This window comes from Carassius carassius, chromosome 18 (assembly GCF_963082965.1).
Source record: "Carassius carassius chromosome 18, fCarCar2.1, whole genome shotgun sequence".
In the NCBI taxonomy this organism is placed as follows: Eukaryota; Metazoa; Chordata; class Actinopteri; order Cypriniformes; family Cyprinidae; genus Carassius; species Carassius carassius.
This window is the reverse complement of record NC_081772.1, coordinates 1987607-2007276: the sequence shown is the minus strand read 5'-3', so window position 1 is coordinate 2007276 and position 19670 is coordinate 1987607. Positions and strand designations below refer to the sequence as shown.

At 32.9% G+C, this 19670-nt stretch overlaps 1 protein-coding gene across 1 annotated transcript; it reads left to right on the top strand.

Moving 5' to 3' along the window:
- Nucleotides 1-349: 349 nt before the first annotated feature.
- On the top strand, nt 350-19412 carry eif2s1b (eukaryotic translation initiation factor 2, subunit 1 alpha b). The gene is made up of 8 exons (XM_059497880.1): nt 350-478; nt 1974-2216; nt 6693-6772; nt 7368-7519; nt 7605-7711; nt 9674-9771; nt 9857-10000; nt 19036-19412. The coding sequence occupies exons 2-8, from the start codon at nt 1976-1978 to the stop codon at nt 19159-19161; spliced, it is 948 nt and encodes a 315-aa protein (XP_059353863.1). The 5' UTR covers nt 350-478; nt 1974-1975; the 3' UTR covers nt 19162-19412.
- The last annotated feature ends 258 nt before the right edge of the window (nt 19413-19670 follow it).

Below are 19670 nucleotides of genomic sequence, written 5' to 3'. Positions count from 1 at the left end.
CAAGTGATATATAATTTATAGCGATTTCTAAAGTGTGATAGAGAAAAAGGCAACAAAAGAAAACTTTTTTTGACAAAGGTCAGAACTCCTGTTATGATGTAGGTTTTTGGGGTGCACTCCTGCAATAAATTAATCTATTACTTTTCCAACATAATTTTTAACAAAAAAGATTGGTAAAATATCTATTTAGGAGTCTTAGACCTTTGCAACGATATATAGTTTGTCATAATTAGATTAGAATTTAATTGTAATATAGTGAAGTAAACGTAAGCGGCCCACAGAGGGACCAGGTGGCAGTTAACAGATTAAAAAACATGCACACGTGACTTTTATTCGGTAGTGTGATTGACGGCGGTGACGCAACATCCTGCTTTGTCTTTCTCGGATCGAAGGTTCGATGGGTAACTAACGCTCGCAGAAAACTACAGTTTCTGGAGATTTAAAGGGTCTAAAGTGGGCCGATTGTGACACGTGTCAGGTGGGAGTGAGTTACCTGTTCTTCTGTGATCTTTGGGCTCACGTGGAGCTCGTGTTTGAGATGAAATGAGGGTTTGAATGACTGCTGTCAATCATCATGCAACGCGTGCGCTCTTCAAGCTTCACTGATCAATAAACATCATAACTGATCGACTATACAGTTTATAGACATTACACGTTCACATGTTCCATGAAGTACAGTAGTATATCAAATAATTCTGTTATATCTTTCATAAAATAGCTGAGAATCATCTTTGTACAAAGTTTGGATAAAAATAGCCTGAAACCTAAAAACGGATTTGTGAATGAAAAAATAAGTCATCGTTTTTGCCTATACATGTATTTTATTTTATTTTTAATGAATAACTTATATGAATAAAATGATTTTTCAAAAATGTTTTTTTTATGCCCCAACCAATGTAATCACATTAAAAAATTAAATAAAATTCACAACACTTGTTTTTTTTATGGACGATACACAGAATACTGTAGGACCAGGGGTGTTCAAGGTCAAACCAAGTATAAAATAAAATATTGAAAAAAATGAAGTTGACATAAGATTAAAACAAATAGTAAGAGCATAAATTGACAAATAAAATTGAGATAAAAATAATGATGACATTAAAATAAATACAAGTAAAAAAATAAATTTTTACAATTGATTAAAATTGTAAAAAATTGTAAAAATAAATACAATTGATTAAAATAAATAAAAATGAATTGAAATAAAATAATGCACAGTAGTGTATTATAGTGAGTAGTATTGTGTTAGTTTAACTGTGATGCTATTATAATTTTTATTAATATTTTGAATCAGTTTTTTATTTTTGTATTTTTAATTTTTCATTTAGTTAAATCCTTAGTTTATATATATATATATATATATATATATATATATATATATATATATATATATATATATATATATATATATATATATATATATAAGTGGTTTTAATTAAAATTTTTAGTTAAATATACTATAAAACATTTCTTGTAATTTATAATAACTCTGATAGTAAAACATGATTGGAACAAACATTATAACTTAATACAAGCTAAATATTTTCCAAATCATATTTCTAATATAAATGTATTTTTGTACAGTATAAATTGGTTCTTTATAGATGCAAATATATAGCTTTTAAGTTTTAGAATGGGCTTCCCTCACTTAAAAAACAATTGACTGTGTATTAAATTAGACTAATGGAAATAAATCAGACTAAATCAGATGGAGATAATTTAATTTTAAATTAAATGAATGGTTATAATATAAAAAAAATTCAACACAAAATAAATGAAAATACCTCTCTAATCAAAGTGGGTCTTTGTTAAATGTGAGCCAAAAGCATCACAATTCAATTAAACTACTTCAGTCTGTGTGCATTGAATTTATTTAATACACAAGTTTCACAATTTGAGTTGAATTACTGAAATAAATGAACTTTTCCTCGACATTCTAGTTTATTGAGCTGCAGCTGTATTGTGTTGTGTAGAGATGCCGGGCCTCAACTGTAGGTTTTATCAGCACCGCTTCCCCGAGGTGGAGGACGTGGTGATGGTGAACGTCCGCTCCATCGCTGAAATGGGTGCGTATGTGAGTCTGCTGGAGTACAACAACATTGAGGGCATGATCCTGCTGAGCGAACTGTCCCGCAGACGCATCCGCTCCATCAACAAACTCATCCGTATCGGACGCAACGAGTGTGTGGTGGTCATCAGAGTGGACAAAGAGAAGGGTGAGAGTGTGCTGTCTTACCTTAACAGCTTCCTTCAGTCAAAGAGAAGACTTGGTTTAAACTGTTGTCCACAACAAACTGTACTTTTAAAAAGCAGGAACTCACAGAGCTGCAATATTATGATAAAAATCATAATCGCAGATTACTGCTCTTGATAATGTACTTTTTTTTTTACTATCCGTGTAGTCTTTTTATTACGATGGTGTTTTAGTGCCACGTTGGGAAAAGAAATCGAGAATAAAATCTAATATTTCGACTAATTCTCGAAACATTTTGACTTTATTCTCGTAATATTTCTACTTTATTCTTGTAATATTTCTACTTTATTCTCGTAATATTTCGATTTTATTCTCGTAACATTTCAACTTTATTCTCGTAATATTTAGACTTTATTCTCGTAATATTTCGACTTTATTCTTGTAATATTTTGACTTTATTCTAATAATATTTCGACTTCATTCTTGAAACATTTTTATTTTATTCTTGAAGTATTTAGACTTTTATCTCGTAATATTTCGACTTTATTCTCGTAATATTTCGATTTTATTCTCGAAACATTTTGACTATTCTCGTAATATTTCGACTTTATTCTCGCAATATTTTGATTTTATTCTCGAAACATTTTGACTTTAATCTCGTAATATTTTGACTTTATTCTCATAATGTTTCGACTTTAATCTCGTAATATTTTGACTTTATTCTCATAATATTTTGATTTTATTCTCGTGATATTTTGATTTTATTCTCAAAACATTTTGACTTTATTCTCATAATATTTTGACTTTATTCTCGTAATATTTCAACTTTATTCTCGTAATATTTCGACTTTAATCTCATAATATTTCGAATTTATTCTCTTAATATTTTGACTTTATTCTCGTAATATTTCGATTTTATTCTCGTAATATTCCGATTTTATTCTCATAATATTTCGACTTTATTCTCGTTATATTTCGACTTTATTCTCGTTATATTTCGACTTTATTCTCATAATATTTTGACTTTATTCTCGTAATATTTCGACTTTTTTCTCATAATATTTTGACTTTATTCTCGTAATATTTCAACTTTATTCTCATAATATTTCGACTTTATTCTCGTAATATTTCAACTTTATTCTTGTAATATTTTGACTTTATTCTAATAATATTTCGACTTCATTCTTGAAACATTTTTATTTTATTCTTGAAGTATTTAGACTTTTATCTCGTAATATTTCGATTTTATTCTCAAAACATTTTGACTATTCTCGTAATATTTTGACTTTATTCTCGCAATATTTTGATTTTATTCTCGAAACATTTTGACTTTAATCTCGTAATATTTTGACTTTATTCTCATAATATTTCGACTTTAATCTCGTAATATTTAGATTTTATTCTCGTAAAATTTCAACTTTATTCTCGTAATATTTCGACTTTAATCTCGTAATATTTCGACTTTATTCTCGTAATATTTCGATTTTATTCTCGTAATATTCCGATTTTATTCTCATATTTCGACTTTATTCTCATAATATTTCGACTTTATTCTCGTAATATTTCGACTTTATTCTCATAATATTTTGACTTTATTCTCGTAATATTTCGACTTTATTCTCATAATATTTTGACTTTATTCTCGTAATATTTCGACTTTATTCTCATAATATTTCGACTTTATTTTCGTAATATTGCAACTTTATTCTCGTAATATTTCAACTTTATTCTCGTAATATTTAGACTTTTCTCGAAACATTTCGACTATTCTCGTAATATTTAGACTTGACTTTATTCTTGTAATATTTCGACTTTATTCTCGTAATATTTCGACTTTATTTTCGTAATATTTCGACTTTATTTTCGTAATATTGAGACTATTCTCGTAACATTTCGACTTTATTCTCGTAATATTTCGATTTTATTCTCGAAACATTTTGACTATTCTCGTAATATTTCGACTTTATTCTCGCAATATTTTGATTTTATTCTCGAAACATTTTGACTTTAATCTCGTAATATTTTGACTTTATTCTCATAATATTTCGACTTTAATCTCTTAATATTTTGACTTTATTCTCATAATATTTTGATTTTATTCTCGTAATATTTAGATTTTATTCTCGAAACATTTTGACTTTATTCTCATAATATTTAGACTTTATTCTCGTAATATTTCAACTTTATTCTCGTAATATTTCGACTTTAATCTTGTTATATTTCGACTTTATTCTCGTAATATTTTGACTTTATTCTCGTAATATTTTGATTTTATTCTCGTAATATTCCGATTTTATTCTCATAATATTTCGACTTTATTCTCATAATATTTCGACTTTATTCTCATAATATTTCGACTTTATTCTCGTAATATTTTGGGGAAGTCGTGGCCTGGTGGTCAGAGAATCGGACTCCCAATCGAAGGGTTGTGGGTTCGAGTCCCGGGCCGGCAAGAATTGTGGGTGGGGGGAGTGCATGTACAGTTCTCTCACCACCCTCAATACCACGACTTAGGTGCCCTTGAGCAAGGCACCGAACCCCCAACTGCTCCCCGGGCGCCGCAGCATAAAAAATGGCTGCCCACTGCTCCGGGTGTGTGTTCACAGTGTGTGTGTGTGTTCACTGCTCTGTGTGTGTGCACTTCGGATGGGTTAAATGCAGAGCACAAATTCTGAGTATGGGTCACCATACTTGGCCGAATGTCACTTCACATATTTCGACTTTATTCTCATAATATTTCGACTTTATTCTCGTAATATTTCGACTTTATTCTCATAGTATTTTGACTTTATTCTCGTAATATTTCAACTTTATTCTCATAATATTTCGACTTTATTCTCGTAATATTTCGACTTTATTCTTGTAATATTTTGACTTTATTCTAATAATATTTCGACTTCATTCTTGAAACATTTTTATTTTATTCTTGAAGTATTTAGACTTTTATCTCGTAATATTTCGATTTTATTCTCGAAACATTTTGACTATTCTCGTAATATTTCGACTTTATTCTCGCAATATTTTGATTTTATTCTCGAAACATTTTGACTTTAATCTCGTAATATTTTGACTTTATTCTCATAATATTTAGACTTTAATCTCGTAATATTTTGACATTATTCTCATAATATTTTGATTTTATTCTCGTAATATTTTGATTTTATTCTCGAAACATTTTGACTTTATTCTCATAATATTTCGACTTTATTCTCATAATATTTCGACTTTATTCTCGTAATATTTCGACTTTATTCTCATAATATTTCGACTTTATTCTTGTAATATTTCGACTTTATTCTCATAATATCTTGACTTTATTCTCGTAATATTTCAACTTTATTCTCATAATATTTCGACTTTATTCTCGTAATATTTCGACTTTAATCTCGTAATATTTCGACTTTATTCTCATAATATTTCGACTTTATTTTCGTAATATTGCGACTTTATTCTCGTAATATTTCAACTTTATTCTCGTAATATTTAGACTTTTCTCAAAACATTTAGACTATTCTCGTAATATTTCGACTTGACTTTATTCTTGTAATATTGAGACTTTATTCTCGTAACATTTAGACTTTATTCTCGTAATATTGCGACTTTATTCTCGTAATATTTTGATTTTATTCTTGAAATATTTAGACTTTATTCTTGTAATATTTTAACTTTATTCTTGTAATATTTCAACTTCATTCTCGTAATATTAGATTTTTTTTCCAACATGGCACTAAAACGCCATTGTATTATATGTATTGTTGAGCCAAAGAAAAGTTTCCACTTTGGTGGACAATAAAGACATACTGTACTCTGCTCTAAAGTGTTCTTCTAAAGTGAATATCGAATATTCTCTTCAGAATCCAGGTGGAAGTAGTAGGTCATCTACTGTTTTTTGGAAACATATGAATTTGGACATACTAGGTGCCTCACATACTGTTTTTCACATACTATATAAAAGGGAAGCAATTTTGGATGCAGCTGAATACTCAACACATGTCAGTCCTCCAGTTTTGAATGAAGAACAATGCAAAGCTCAATATGGCCCGACCTTCTGAGTAAAAGAGCCAATCGCTGATCGGTAAAGTCATCACGTCGCTGCAGCTGCCAAACGGTCAACATTCTGAGAAAAATACGCTTTTTTGACATAATTTGAGCCAAAGAAACAACAGCTGTTGTCAGATTTCATTGGTGATTTCAAATATTGAAATTTAATCGTAAGCTTGGCAAACCGTTTTGGGGAATTTGATGGGATAGGAGACGAGATGATATCCACCGAGTGAAATGAGATGCCTTAAAGGGACTTTGCCAAAACTAAACCGTGTGTTGTCATCGCTGACTAACCGGAATGCCTCTGATTGGCCATTGCATCCATAAGCTCAACAGAAACGCGTGTGATTGGTTGTTGGTCTAGTCTAATGCAACATGTGCATATCTAAATGTAAATCTGCAAAATGACAGTTTTCATTCACTTTGACCATTTCGTGGTGTTTTTCTTCTTTAGGATACATTGATTTGTCCAAGAGAAGAGTGTCTCCGGAAGAAGCCATCAAGTGTGAGGATAAATTCACCAAATCTAAAACCGTGAGTATTTGTGTGTGTGTGTGTGTGTGTATTAGCTTATTTTTATTATTTAAATTAATATTATTTTAATCCATTTTTGTGCAATTTTAATGCATTCTTTTTTTTATTCTATTTTTTTACTCACTAGAACTCACTATTTACAACTTTATTTTAAGCCTTTTTAAATTATTTTAATGCATTTTTATTTATTTTTTACAAAATGTCATTTTATTTTTATTTTCATTTGTATTTTGTGTATCTTATTCATATTTAATTATTTTTATAGGTATTAATTTTTTATTTCGTTTATATCATATCATAATTTTTTTTTCTTGTTTTCTTTCAATTTTGTCCCCAGATGTCAATTTGAAAACCCTTGTGTATTCTGTATATTGTAAATAATATCTTGCATAATGCATGATGAGAAACATTCATGCATGCGAATGCAATTAATTTTATACACTGTGCATATATATTGCATTATATTTTCGGTTTCTTTTAAAGAGGTCTAAACTCAAAAATGGTGCAGAAAGATCAAGTGTATTTCTGAAGCTCTAAAGTGTCTGACCTCATCTGGTCATTGTGGTTTGAAGATGTTGTGGTGGTTGTGCTGCAGGTGTACAGTATTTTACGGCATGTGGCTGAAGTGTTGGAGTACACTAAGGACGAACAGCTGGAGAGTTTGTTCCAGCGAACCGCTTGGGTGTTTGACGAGAAATACAAGAAACCTGGATACGGTGCCTACGACGTCTTCAAGCAGGCCGTGTCGTGAGTGTTCAAGCTCTAAACAGAGGAAGACTTTCAGGTGAACATGAAAATCTTTTGCTTATTTTATTTCTTGTTTTATTTTCAGTGATCCCTCCATCCTGGACGGTTTGGATCTGACGGAGGAGGAGAGGAACGTGCTCATCGACAACATCAACAGACGCCTCACTCCACAGGCGGTCAAAATCAGAGCAGGTATTTATCAGAGAAACATGATGCACTTTTTACAGTGCAGTTCATTCCACTGCAGAGAAGATCAAAGTTTAACTTTTTTTTTTTACGTATGTATAAATATATATATATATATATATAATTTATTATTAATAATAATTTATTTTATTATTAATGATGTCAAACAATTAATTGCATCCAAAATTAAAGTTTTTGTTTACAAAATATATGTGTACTGTGTATATTTATTATGCATTTATATAAATACATATTATATAAATACAAACACATGTAAATATTTTATAAAATATATACATGTATGTTTGTGTATTTGTATATGCATAATAAATATACACCGTACAATGTATATTTGTTTATCTACTTTTTTTTACTTCTCTTTTCAGATATTCTCTACATTTTCAAATGTTTTCAAATGCAACAAATCAATAAGGCTTCAGTCATTTTGAAGAAGAAATAGAATAGTCTATATACTACTGAGCAAAAGTTTTTTTTTTTTAAGAAATTATCACACTTATGCAGCAAGGATACATTAAATTGACCCAAAACTGACAAAGACTTTTTTTTTACAAAAGCTTTCCATTTCAAACAAGTGCTGTTCTTTTGAACTTTCTACTCATCAAAGAATCTAGAAAAAACTTTCAACAAAAATATATACATTTTAACACTGATAATAATAAATAGAAAAGTTATTTAAAATTTTAATATTTCAAAATATTACTTAAAAATATTTTTTGAACCCCAAACTTTTGAAGAGAAATGATTATATATAGATTTTTGGAAGTTTGGAAACATTACTATTTTTAATGTTTTTGAAAGAAGTTTCTTCTGCTCATCAAGCCTGCATTTATTTGATCAAAAATACAGGAAAAAAATTAATATTGTGATATATTATTAAAATTTAAAATAATTGTTTTTAAATTTATTATACTTTAAATGATCATTTATTTCTGTGATGCAAAGCTGAATTTTTAGGATCATTATCACATGATCCTTTAGAAATCATTCTAATATGATGATTCATTATCAAAGTTGGAAACAGTTCTGCTGATTAATATTTTTTCAGAACATGTGATACTTTTTTAGGTTACTCTGATGAATAAAAAGAAGAAAAAAAAAGAAAAAAAAAGAAGCTATGTTTTTAAAATATAAATATTTAGTAATAACAATATACACTACTGCTCAGTAATTTGGGGTCAGTAATTTTTTTTTTCTTTTTTTTAAATAAAATCAATAGTTTTATTCAGCAAGGATGTGTAAAATTGATAAAAAGTGATAGTAAAGAAAATATATTATTAGAATATATATTATTAGAATTTTTTTTATTTTTAATAAATGCAGTTCTTTTGAACCTTTTATTGATCAAATATATTAGACAGCAGAACTGTTTCCAAAACTCATAATAAATCAGAATATTGGAATGATTTCTAAATGATCATGTGATCGACTGATGTTACATGTGACACTGAAGGCTGGAGGAATGATGCTGAAAATTCAGCTTTGCATCACAGGAATAAATTATTTTTTTAAAGTATATTCAAATAGAAAACTATTATTTTAAGTTGTAATAATATTTCACAATATTACAGTTTTTTCTGTATTTTTGATCAAATAAATGTAGGCTTGATGAGCAGAAGAAACTTCTTTCAAAAACATTAAAAATAGTAATGTTTCCAAACTTTTGGTCTGTACTGTATATATATATATATATATAAATCAGTTCTCTCAGATTCACTGAATACTCTATGAATGCTTTTTATGAATTGCTTTCCTTTTGAACGATTTTAAGTTTCAAAGAAGAAAAAAATTCTAAATACATAATAAAAAAACAAATTTAAATAAATAACATTGGATTAGTCATAATAAAATGGATTAAAATAAACAAAAACATGTGATTAAAATTAATACTTAGTAAAAAAAAAAATTATATATATATATATATTGATGTGTGCTTCATCCCATGGACAGACATTGAGGTGGCGTGTTATGGATACGAAGGCATTGATGCTGTCAAAGACGCTCTGAAGGCGGGGCTTAACTGCTCCACAGAGGCCATGCCAATCAAGGTGCGATCAGCTTCCTTTAAACTCTGCTCTTGCAGGTCCATGTGCTGCAGATTCTGTGATTACAACTGTGTCCTTTTCCTTTCAGATCAACCTGATAGCACCGCCGCGATACGTCATGACCACCACCACACTGGAGCGCACCGAGGGTCTGTCAGTGCTCCACCAGGCCATGACCGCCATCAAGGAGCGCATCGAGGAGAAGCGAGGAGTCTTCAATGTCCAGATGGAGGTCAGGCAATTCAGAAATACACTTGATCTTCCTGCACTGTTTTTGAATTTAGATCTCTTTAAAAGACACCAAAAATAGAATGCAATATATGCACAGTGTATAAAAGCATTTGCTCTAATTGCATTCACATGCATGAATATTTCTCATCATGCATTATGCAATATATTATTTACAATATACAGAATACAGTAGGGTTTTCAAATTGACATCTGGGGACCAAATTGACAGAAAAAGTGTGAAAAAAATAAATGAAAAGAAAATATGATTATATGATATGATAAATACATAAAATAATAATTCAATATGAATAAGATACACAAAATACAAATGAAAATAAAAATAAAATGACATTTTGAAAAAAAAATGCATTACATTTTTTTATAAAAGCTTTAAAATAAAGTCGTAAATAGTGAGTTCTATAGTGAGTAGAAAAAATTTATTAAAACAAAAAAAACTCCATATACATCAGAAATTGATTAAAATAATATTAATTAAAATAAGCTAATACATTAGCGAGTAGAAAAAAACAAACAAAAATACTATAGAGAATATTTAGAGTGTAAAAAAGTAATAATTCTATATGTATTTTTTGATTCTTCCAGATGCATTGAACACCCTATGAAGCAATGCTTTCTGAAGCTATGTATTTTCCTTAAAGATCCCATGACATGGATTATTTCCTTTTCTTTAAATGCTTTTTAATGTTTCCTTAGGTTTACCTATATTGTTAGTTTGATTTTTACATTTAAAATTTAGAAATAAAAAGCATATTTATATCCTGATATAGAGCACCACAGTCCCGCCCACAGCTGGTGCCGGAAGTAAAAATTCAATACAATTTCTGCATTGACATTTGGGGTATAAGCCATAAAAACGTAACCATACATAGTAGACTTAAAACCAGCTACGGCTGTACTAAGTGCCAAAGGTTCATGGGGCACTAACCTTGTTTTGAGACAAATGCCTTTTATTCGCGATGTCTTGGATAAGTACTTCATTACCCACAATCCTGAACAATCCCACAATCCCACAGTGATGCATCTGATTGGTGGATCTCGTCTGGTTAAATCCCGCGAAGGTCCGTGAAGACTGAAGATCATTAATAAAAAAATTAAATAAAATAAAAACCTGTGTTGTGTTTTTGCACGGTAGACTTATCAGTGCAATCATGATCTCCTTGGCTGCCATTATGGCTTTTTTCAAGGAGGAAAACAAGTGTTCAAAGGAGTGAAAACCACTTCAGATCGGGTCACGTAGTTGAGTGTAGCGTGTCCGAGGGTCAGCTTGTGGGTTTTGTAAGGGCCAGCATGAGGGACAAGACCTACAAAGTTTTGGTGAGTTTTGCAGAGAGGTTGGTAACGTTAGTTAGCATTATCGTCCACTTTAGCTAGGCTACTGTAGCCTTCATATGGTATGAGTCATATCAAGCATTTTATGATGCCACTGTCAAAACAATATTTAGCCTAGGCATACCTTTTTCTGCAATTACTGAACATTTGTGTAATGGCAACAATACGTGTTGACGACTGATTGCAGTCAGGTACAAAGCACTGCACCATTGCTGACGTTATCGTTAACCGCTTTCACACACGCACACAAAAATACACGATGATAAATATAAAATTCAATACACAATACCTATATAAAACACTATTTATTAATACTGAAAGAACTGCTATTAACTGCACATTCACTATATAAAATAAAATTCACTGGAGGAAAAAGTTCGCGCGAGCGGCCATCATCAGATTTGGAAGTCACTCAAAAGGCTCGTTCGCGGTTGTGGCTTCAGTCGAATTCAGTGAGGCGCGGTGGTTTATGGGATGAGTAGTTCCTTTGGCTCGAAATTAAAACATGTACACAGTCTTGTACCTTTGACTTTTTTTGGATTTTCTCTTCATTTTTTCACTCGAAATGATATGTTATATGCTTATGAGTTCAGCCGTAGCTGGTTATGCTCTAAAACTCTTTAGATAGGGATTTTTCCGAACCGAAAGTCAATGGGAGAAATGAATGGGAAATTTACTTCTGGCACCAAAGCTCTCTCGGTGATGCTGTGATGCTCTATTAGCCTTCTGGCCTGAATGCTCTGTTTGAAGGGGCGTGTCTGCTGTGAGACTCCGAGTAAACAACAACTGTTGTGATTGGCTGACATCTTTGCATTCGAAATGCATATTACATGTGGAACCCCTCTCAAATATATATATATTTTGTTACTATTACAGCTGTCGAGATTAACGAATCGTGGAAGTGTTGATTATATAATTATTTTTTGATCTTTGCCCATCACATGAAAGGCTGCAGTGATGAGCATTGAGTAGACAGAGTCTGTTTATCGCGTGAATGCAGTGATCTCATCATTATTGCAACACGTTTTCTCTCACAAAATGCTTTCACCACAACTAACAGCAAACTAGGGCTGCCCCCGACTAAAGATATTCCTAGTCGACTAACACTCCTGCATTTTAGCGATTAGTCGAATAATCGTTCATTTATGATATTAATATAAAAACTTGCGTATATACAAGGAGAGGTATAGTCCAAGTTGACTTCTGTCTTCACTTCTAGATGACAGAAAATGCTAAAGCATGATATTAGCGCGTTCAAAATGAAAATGAAGCGCTTAAAACAGAATAGTTAAGCGTTTAAAGTATACAGTGCTTATGGACACAGAAATCAGTGGCCGGGACGTTATAGGCTAATTATAACATAAAAACAGCAATCAGACTGCCTGTGCATTTTAATAATTTATTATCAAAAATACAAACTGTAACAGTTACATGTCAAAAAAAAAAAACAGTTTTGAATAAAATAAACTAAAATTCGTTCTTTAAAATAAATTAAACTTATTAGTAACTTAGGCTTAGAACAAATCAAGGCAAAAAAAAACAAATAAATACTGTAGCAAAACGCTGTTTGGTATAAAAATACAGTGGAAAATTAATATAATTTTTATATTGTTCAAAAGGAAAATTAACAAAAAAGATTTAATAAATACACATGGCACATCGCACAACGCCAAAACTTAGAATAAAAAAAGAAGGCGGCAAACAAATCAACAGCCTAAGTATTTGATTAAATTGTTTAGAACAACTATATTTAAGACAAAATGTGGAACAAATATCAAAAATATCAGAGCAAAGCCGCAAACTGCCATTAAGACGACGGATGAGTCTTGACCTGAAACAACAAATTGCAAACATCAGACTAATTTTTCTTACAGAATAAAAAACAACTTCTGCATTATATAAAAACGAATAAATAAGAATAATATGTATTTATTTATTTGTATAGCCTACCCGTTATAAAAATAAAGATCACTTTCTGGCGCAGCTTCTGTAGATAAACTTTCTGCCAGATCCGAAACTGTGGGGTACGCATCTTCTCGTTCGTGTTGGTCAAAGAATGACAAGCTCTTAAAACGTGGGTTTAAGACAGCAGCTTGAATATAAATGCTGGTCGCGATATTTTCCGTCAGTTGCCATCTCGTGTCAATTTATTTTGCTAGTTCTGTCTTTAGTGGGACTGTCTTCGTTGGGCAGCACCAAATGGTGTCTCTTCATGTTTATTAACATGGGCAGTGGGGCAGATAGGGATGTGTTTAAATCCTGAGAAAGCAGCTCAGTGAGAGTGTTCATAGGCTTTAGCCAATGTGCTGTTGTGAGATCTATACCTCGTTCAGACCGTTTGGTAATTTCAGGGTCTGACAGCACAGCTGTAACCGGCCATCTCTGTTCCAAGAGTCTCTCCAGCATGAAGTACGTGGAGTTCCATCTTGTGGAGACATCTTGGATAAGTTTGTGTTCTGCAACATTCTGCTGCTTCTGTTTATGAGTCAGAGCTGTTGTAGCCTTGGTACTTTTCTTGAAATGCCCCACAAGGCGTCTAGCAGCAGCGATGCATCGACATATGGGGTCAGTTTTAAGAGCCGCGTTTATGCATAACTGTAACGTGTGCCCCGCACAACGGACGCCCTTTCACATTACCCCAGGATGGATCATTAGAAATCAGTTCCGTGCACAACACCATATTAGCGGCATTGTCATGTACGACTGCTACCCTCTTTTCCGCAGGTATTTTAAATTCTTCCATCACTTCACTGAGTCGCTCTTTTATGTTGGTAGCTGTGTGGCTCTCCTCCAGCACTGATTGTTTCCAACACAAAATAATGTAGTTGCTAATCTTCAGACATGAAGTGTGCAGTAACGGTCATGTAACCCTCACTCTTGATAGAGGTCCATGTGTCTGTTGTAAAGCTGACTGTTGTACAACTTTGAATTTTCTTAAGATTTTCTTTAGTCGTGTTGAACTTGCTTGTTAAGCCATGCATTATTGTGTCGCGTTTGGGAATGGTGTAGCCTGGTTCGAGGAATTCAAACATTTCTTTGAACCCGTCACCACGGACTACGTTGATTGGTCTCATATCAAGCGCAATGAAATCGCCAATTCTCTCTGTGATTTCTCGCTTTCTTTTCTCACTTAGAGGGGGTCTCAAAACTAATCTCTGCTGCATCATTGTTGACTGCGAAGTCGAAGCGCACGACGCCACATCATCGCTGCTATATTGTGGATGAGCCTAGAAACAAATGCATGTCAAAAAACATGAATATGATTTAACTTAATAGGTGCAAATGTGTTTATATCCTAATTGTTAAAACGAGGGGCCATGTGGTGGTTAATGTTACTACTTACATGTTTTAAATGATAAGACATATTCGATGTTGACGAGTGATATGATCTATTCACCCAAGCCAATATTATCTGACTGCAGAGCCGGAGAGGCTGCATTTTCAGGACCTGCACTTTTAGGACCGCATTTCTAGGACCCTAGTTTTTTGTGACAGCGCCACCTACCGACTCGGAGAAGGAATCAAGTTATAGTCTTTTCAGTCACTAGATCGACCACATTTTCAAGTATAGAGGGAAGACAAGGATGACTTTGGGGGTAGATTGTGTATATTTTACAAAATAATATATCACACCTCAACTTGAACACACAAAATATTTTACAAAATAATAACAACTTACACACAAAAACAAATTTGTTCATGATGTGGACCAGAAACAGCACTTAATGGACAACATCATCACTGACTCCTAAGAGAGAGAGAGAGAGAGAGAGAGAGAGAGAGAAGTGAATTAAATAAGGAACATTTAGTTGAACATGTTATACTCTCTAATTTTTTTAATTTTTTCTTAGTTACCAAACAGTGCACACATATCAATTAATGTTCATAATACTATTATTGCATACTGTTCAAAGATTTGAAAAAAAAAAGTTTTTGATGTTGTGGGAACAAAGGTTCTAGAAACACTCATGTCAATAAAGCCCATCTCAACTGAGAAAAAAAATAGAGAGATGCAAGAAATCTGAATAGAAATAACATTGACACGACTTTTTTTCTGACCATATATATATATATATATATGGTCAGAATATATATATATATATTATAAATTACCATATATACCATATATATAAATATAAATATATATACCATATATACCATATAAATAAATTATATTATATATATATATATATATAATATTTAAAGCACACATTGTGATGTATGCAGCAGCACTACCTACCACCTGGATGCTTTCCCCTCTTTTCGCAATTGTTTTTCTATCAGCCTATTAAATTCTTCAACTTCACTGAAATAGTAAATGGAGAACATAATCACTGCTAGGTTAACAGAAATACTGTTAATGCTTAAAAAAGGATGCATTGGACATTGTATAAAAAACAATTCCATTTTCTACTCTTACCTGTGATGATAATCAGGACCAGAGAGGAAGGCCTGCTCAGCATCCTGCAGAGACACATTCTGAAGTCCAGCCAGGCCATATATGATGGCCTATCAAAAGAAAATTGTTAATTGAAATATACACAGGTCTGTGCATAAGTAGCATAAGGTGTTATACACAGTAGGGTTTGAAAGGGCAGAAAAATGCACAATATATTATATTGTTATGCATACCTCTGGAAAAAGAACACCACAGATTAACTGCACTTCATCCGTGAAGCTCAGTTGCGTTGGTGTTTTATACAGTACAGACATCAGAAAAGCAAAAAGGTTGTCCTGTTGCTCTTCACTCTCAAGGTAGACAGGCACCTGGCGAAAGGACTTCGGAGGGTACCACTTTGATGTCTTCCCGTTGAGTACGTCCTACAGGCAAATTATTTTTCCACAATTATTACAATTATTTTGTGGTAATAGGATTTTTAAGTGTTTTGTGTGATAGTGATGGCACAACTGACTTTAAAGCTAGAATATCCAGAATTGGATAAACGAACAAGACAAAGGTAGATTTTAAAAGCAAAACTGAAAATATTCCAACCCCTTCATTTAGGGCTTGTTTTAAAGCCAAACTTCCAAAATAAATGGACATACACTGCCTAATTACTGCTGGAGTGCTCCGCTGACGATCAGTGAGTGCATGGGCAGATTGTGTGCAGGTAGACAGGTATGTATTTAGAGAGGCAGGTAGGCGACCAGTCACAGACAGGATTTTTATTGGCCTGTCATTGCCAATAAATGGGCCGCATAGTTGACAATATTTTTAACAAAGCCCTGGTTGATTTATTTACTGTGAGTCTGTAATGATGAATATGTCTAAGTACCACCAAATGCTGTTCTGCTCCCGATGATTGTACGATGAAGTCTACCAGTCTCTTTTCCTCTGCGGTGTGGTCAAAGACAGCGAGTCTTTAGTTTTTAATGTGTCTCTTTACTTCAAGATAAACAAGTATATAAGAAACATTTAAAAAATCAATTTCATCCTTATAATAATTATTTGAATCAACTCACCTCTTGGAATGGAAACCCTGTGCTTGTCACAATGGAAAGTGTATACTGAAACAGAGAAGGAGAAAAACATTTTATTTACTATGTTGACAGAAACATGCAAATGGTTTTTCACACACACACACACACACACACACACACACACGCACACGCACACGCGCGCACACACACACACACATTACACTTTACCATAAGAATAAAAATCCCACAGTCATTTCCACAGATCTGACGTGGCAAGCCCTATAATCAACAAAAAAATGAGGTATGATTAGTGATACATGAAACATGACTGATAAACCCAAGCTGCTGTCTTCTCTGTCACATGTCTTGTATATGAAATACAGATTACGGGCAATCATATTTCATTGGAATATCTAATTATGCAATATATTATTCACCACAATATCGTGCCCAGTCTTCTTGGTCCAGTTCCCAGGATCAATTTTCTGAGCCAGATCTCTATACAATAAAAAAATACAAATAATTAAAATGGGTTTCCAAATGGTATTTCACTTTGCTCAACTTTGTTGGTTGAAACAAAGCAGAACTGCAGAACGGACAGTGAAACTCCTTGCAGCATGTAGTACATCTCTTTAGTTCAGGAAAGGATCTCCCTTCTTGGATTATGTGTTTCTTGAAAAACATTTTAAATAAATAGACATAAATTAGGCCTAAGCCTAGTACTTAACCAATTTATTTATTTTTCTTTTGCCATACTGGTAAACCCTGAGCTGTGTCCTTGAAAGCACTTCATATAGCATACAGTACACAGTAAATTACACAATCTAACACGTGGTATTTTAACAGTCAATTATTATTATGGCCTCTCTGGTATGTCTGACTATTAAAATGTCATATGTCTCAACCAACATTATGAAACCATGTCAAAATGAAGAGACGCCTACACATAACATGTATTGTGGGTAACGTTAAACAGGCTGACTGTGAGCACGTGACAGTGAAAACATTAAGATTATTTTAACTGAATTAAAATGGAAAAACAATGAGTAATTAACAAGCTTTCAGAACGAACATGCTACAGTTTTATTGTGCTGTCAATAAGTCAACACAGGCTTAGCATGCAACAGTTCCGTTAAATGAACGTGCTAACAATTCATTTTACAGCATTAGAGGCTAAATACTTTGGCTATGCATTCAAGACTATTTATTTAGCAAATCACCATCACGTTTGCTATGTTAACTTTCCAATTAAATGCACCGCAATTGTAAAAATTGATTCGCATTTGATACTCACACTCTGGTTGTCGTCCATCTTCGCTGCTTCACTGGTCCTCTAATTCGGTAGGTGGCGCTGTCACTAAAAACCTAGGGTCCTAGAAATGCGGTCCTAAAAGTGCAGGTCCTGAAAATGCAGCCTCTCTGGCTCTGCAGTCAGACCCTTCTCCACCCAAGCCCTCTTCATATCGACTAACGTTTAGTCGACTATTTGGGGGCATTCCTACCAAACACATGAATACGCCACATGAATACAGTAAGAGCTTTGTTGTGCAGCATAACAGCGTCATTCATTGCAAAGGCAGTTTAGGCAAGAGTGCAGATATACTCGCGATGTGTGACAGCTCCGAAAAAAAGGGAGCGTTCACAATTTAGATAACATATTTGTTTCATGCTACTAAGAGAAACAACTTGAAGTTTGATCGTTTAGTCACTGGCTTGATTCACTGATGCATAAACAGTTTTAAACGATTTAGAAAGAAAGTCTGTGTGAACTTGAATGATTAACTACACATCAGAAATCACTGATCACAGATCAGGCATTAATGAACACTGTTACTCACTGTTTGTGCCGGTGCTGTCGAATCCATATCATAAAAGTCTGTTTGTAACGCCTGTGCTGACATTGCGACTGAATTATATGTAAATATTTGGGCGGGCAAAGCAGAGAAAGGGGAGGTAACGATTCTCCTTATAACGTCACAAGGAGGAGACTCAAGATCAGCCCATTTGAGCTTCCATTTTCTCAAAGGCAGAGAAAGATAGTAAAATCTCGATTTACACCGATTAAAATTTCTAGAAACTTGGGGACCACATACATGCTAGGGGAACTCATATTAATGTTAAAAAACCTCAGAAAGTGAAATTTTAATAGAAAATTTGGATTAAATTAATATATATAGTGAGTCCAAAAATCCAATGCAATATATAAGCATATTTTATTAAAGTATTTGCTCCGATTGCATTCTCATGCATTTTGTTTGTCTTCAGCCCAAAGTGGTGACGGACACCGACGAGACAGAACTGCTGCGACAGCTCGAGCGTCTGGAGCGAGAGAACGCAGAGGTGGACGGAGACGACGACGCCGAGGAGATGGAGGCCAAGACAGACGAGTAGTGCTTCACACAGAAGCCCGTTCAGATGAACTGATCTCAACTTTGACACAAACCTCACACAGTGGATGTTCTGAGCCGGTGTCCTTTTAACCCTTCACAGCTATGATGAATATTAACATTTAGGCTGTTTCACCAATGCAGAGTGAAGACAGTGATGATCTCGCGCTGCTTCGATCTCAGTAAAAAATCTGGAAAGTTGTTGGACGCTTTGTATTCTTTTGCATCTGTATTTATTGACATGCTACAAAGCTACTGTTTAATAATACTAATTTTAAACGTTTTCAAAATTTGTGGCTAAATGACATTTCATCATTTTTTTATCTAACAAAAATATTAACAAAATCTGATTTAAACATTTAGAATTATTTTCAAACGCAAAATGAATGAATCAAAATGTTTTTAGACAAAATCAAGGTTTGGTTGAAGAGGGAGGAAAAAATTCCCAGCAAATATCTGTGATTAATTGACTAATTAAATCAGCATCTCATGTTGATAATTTGATTCAGATTT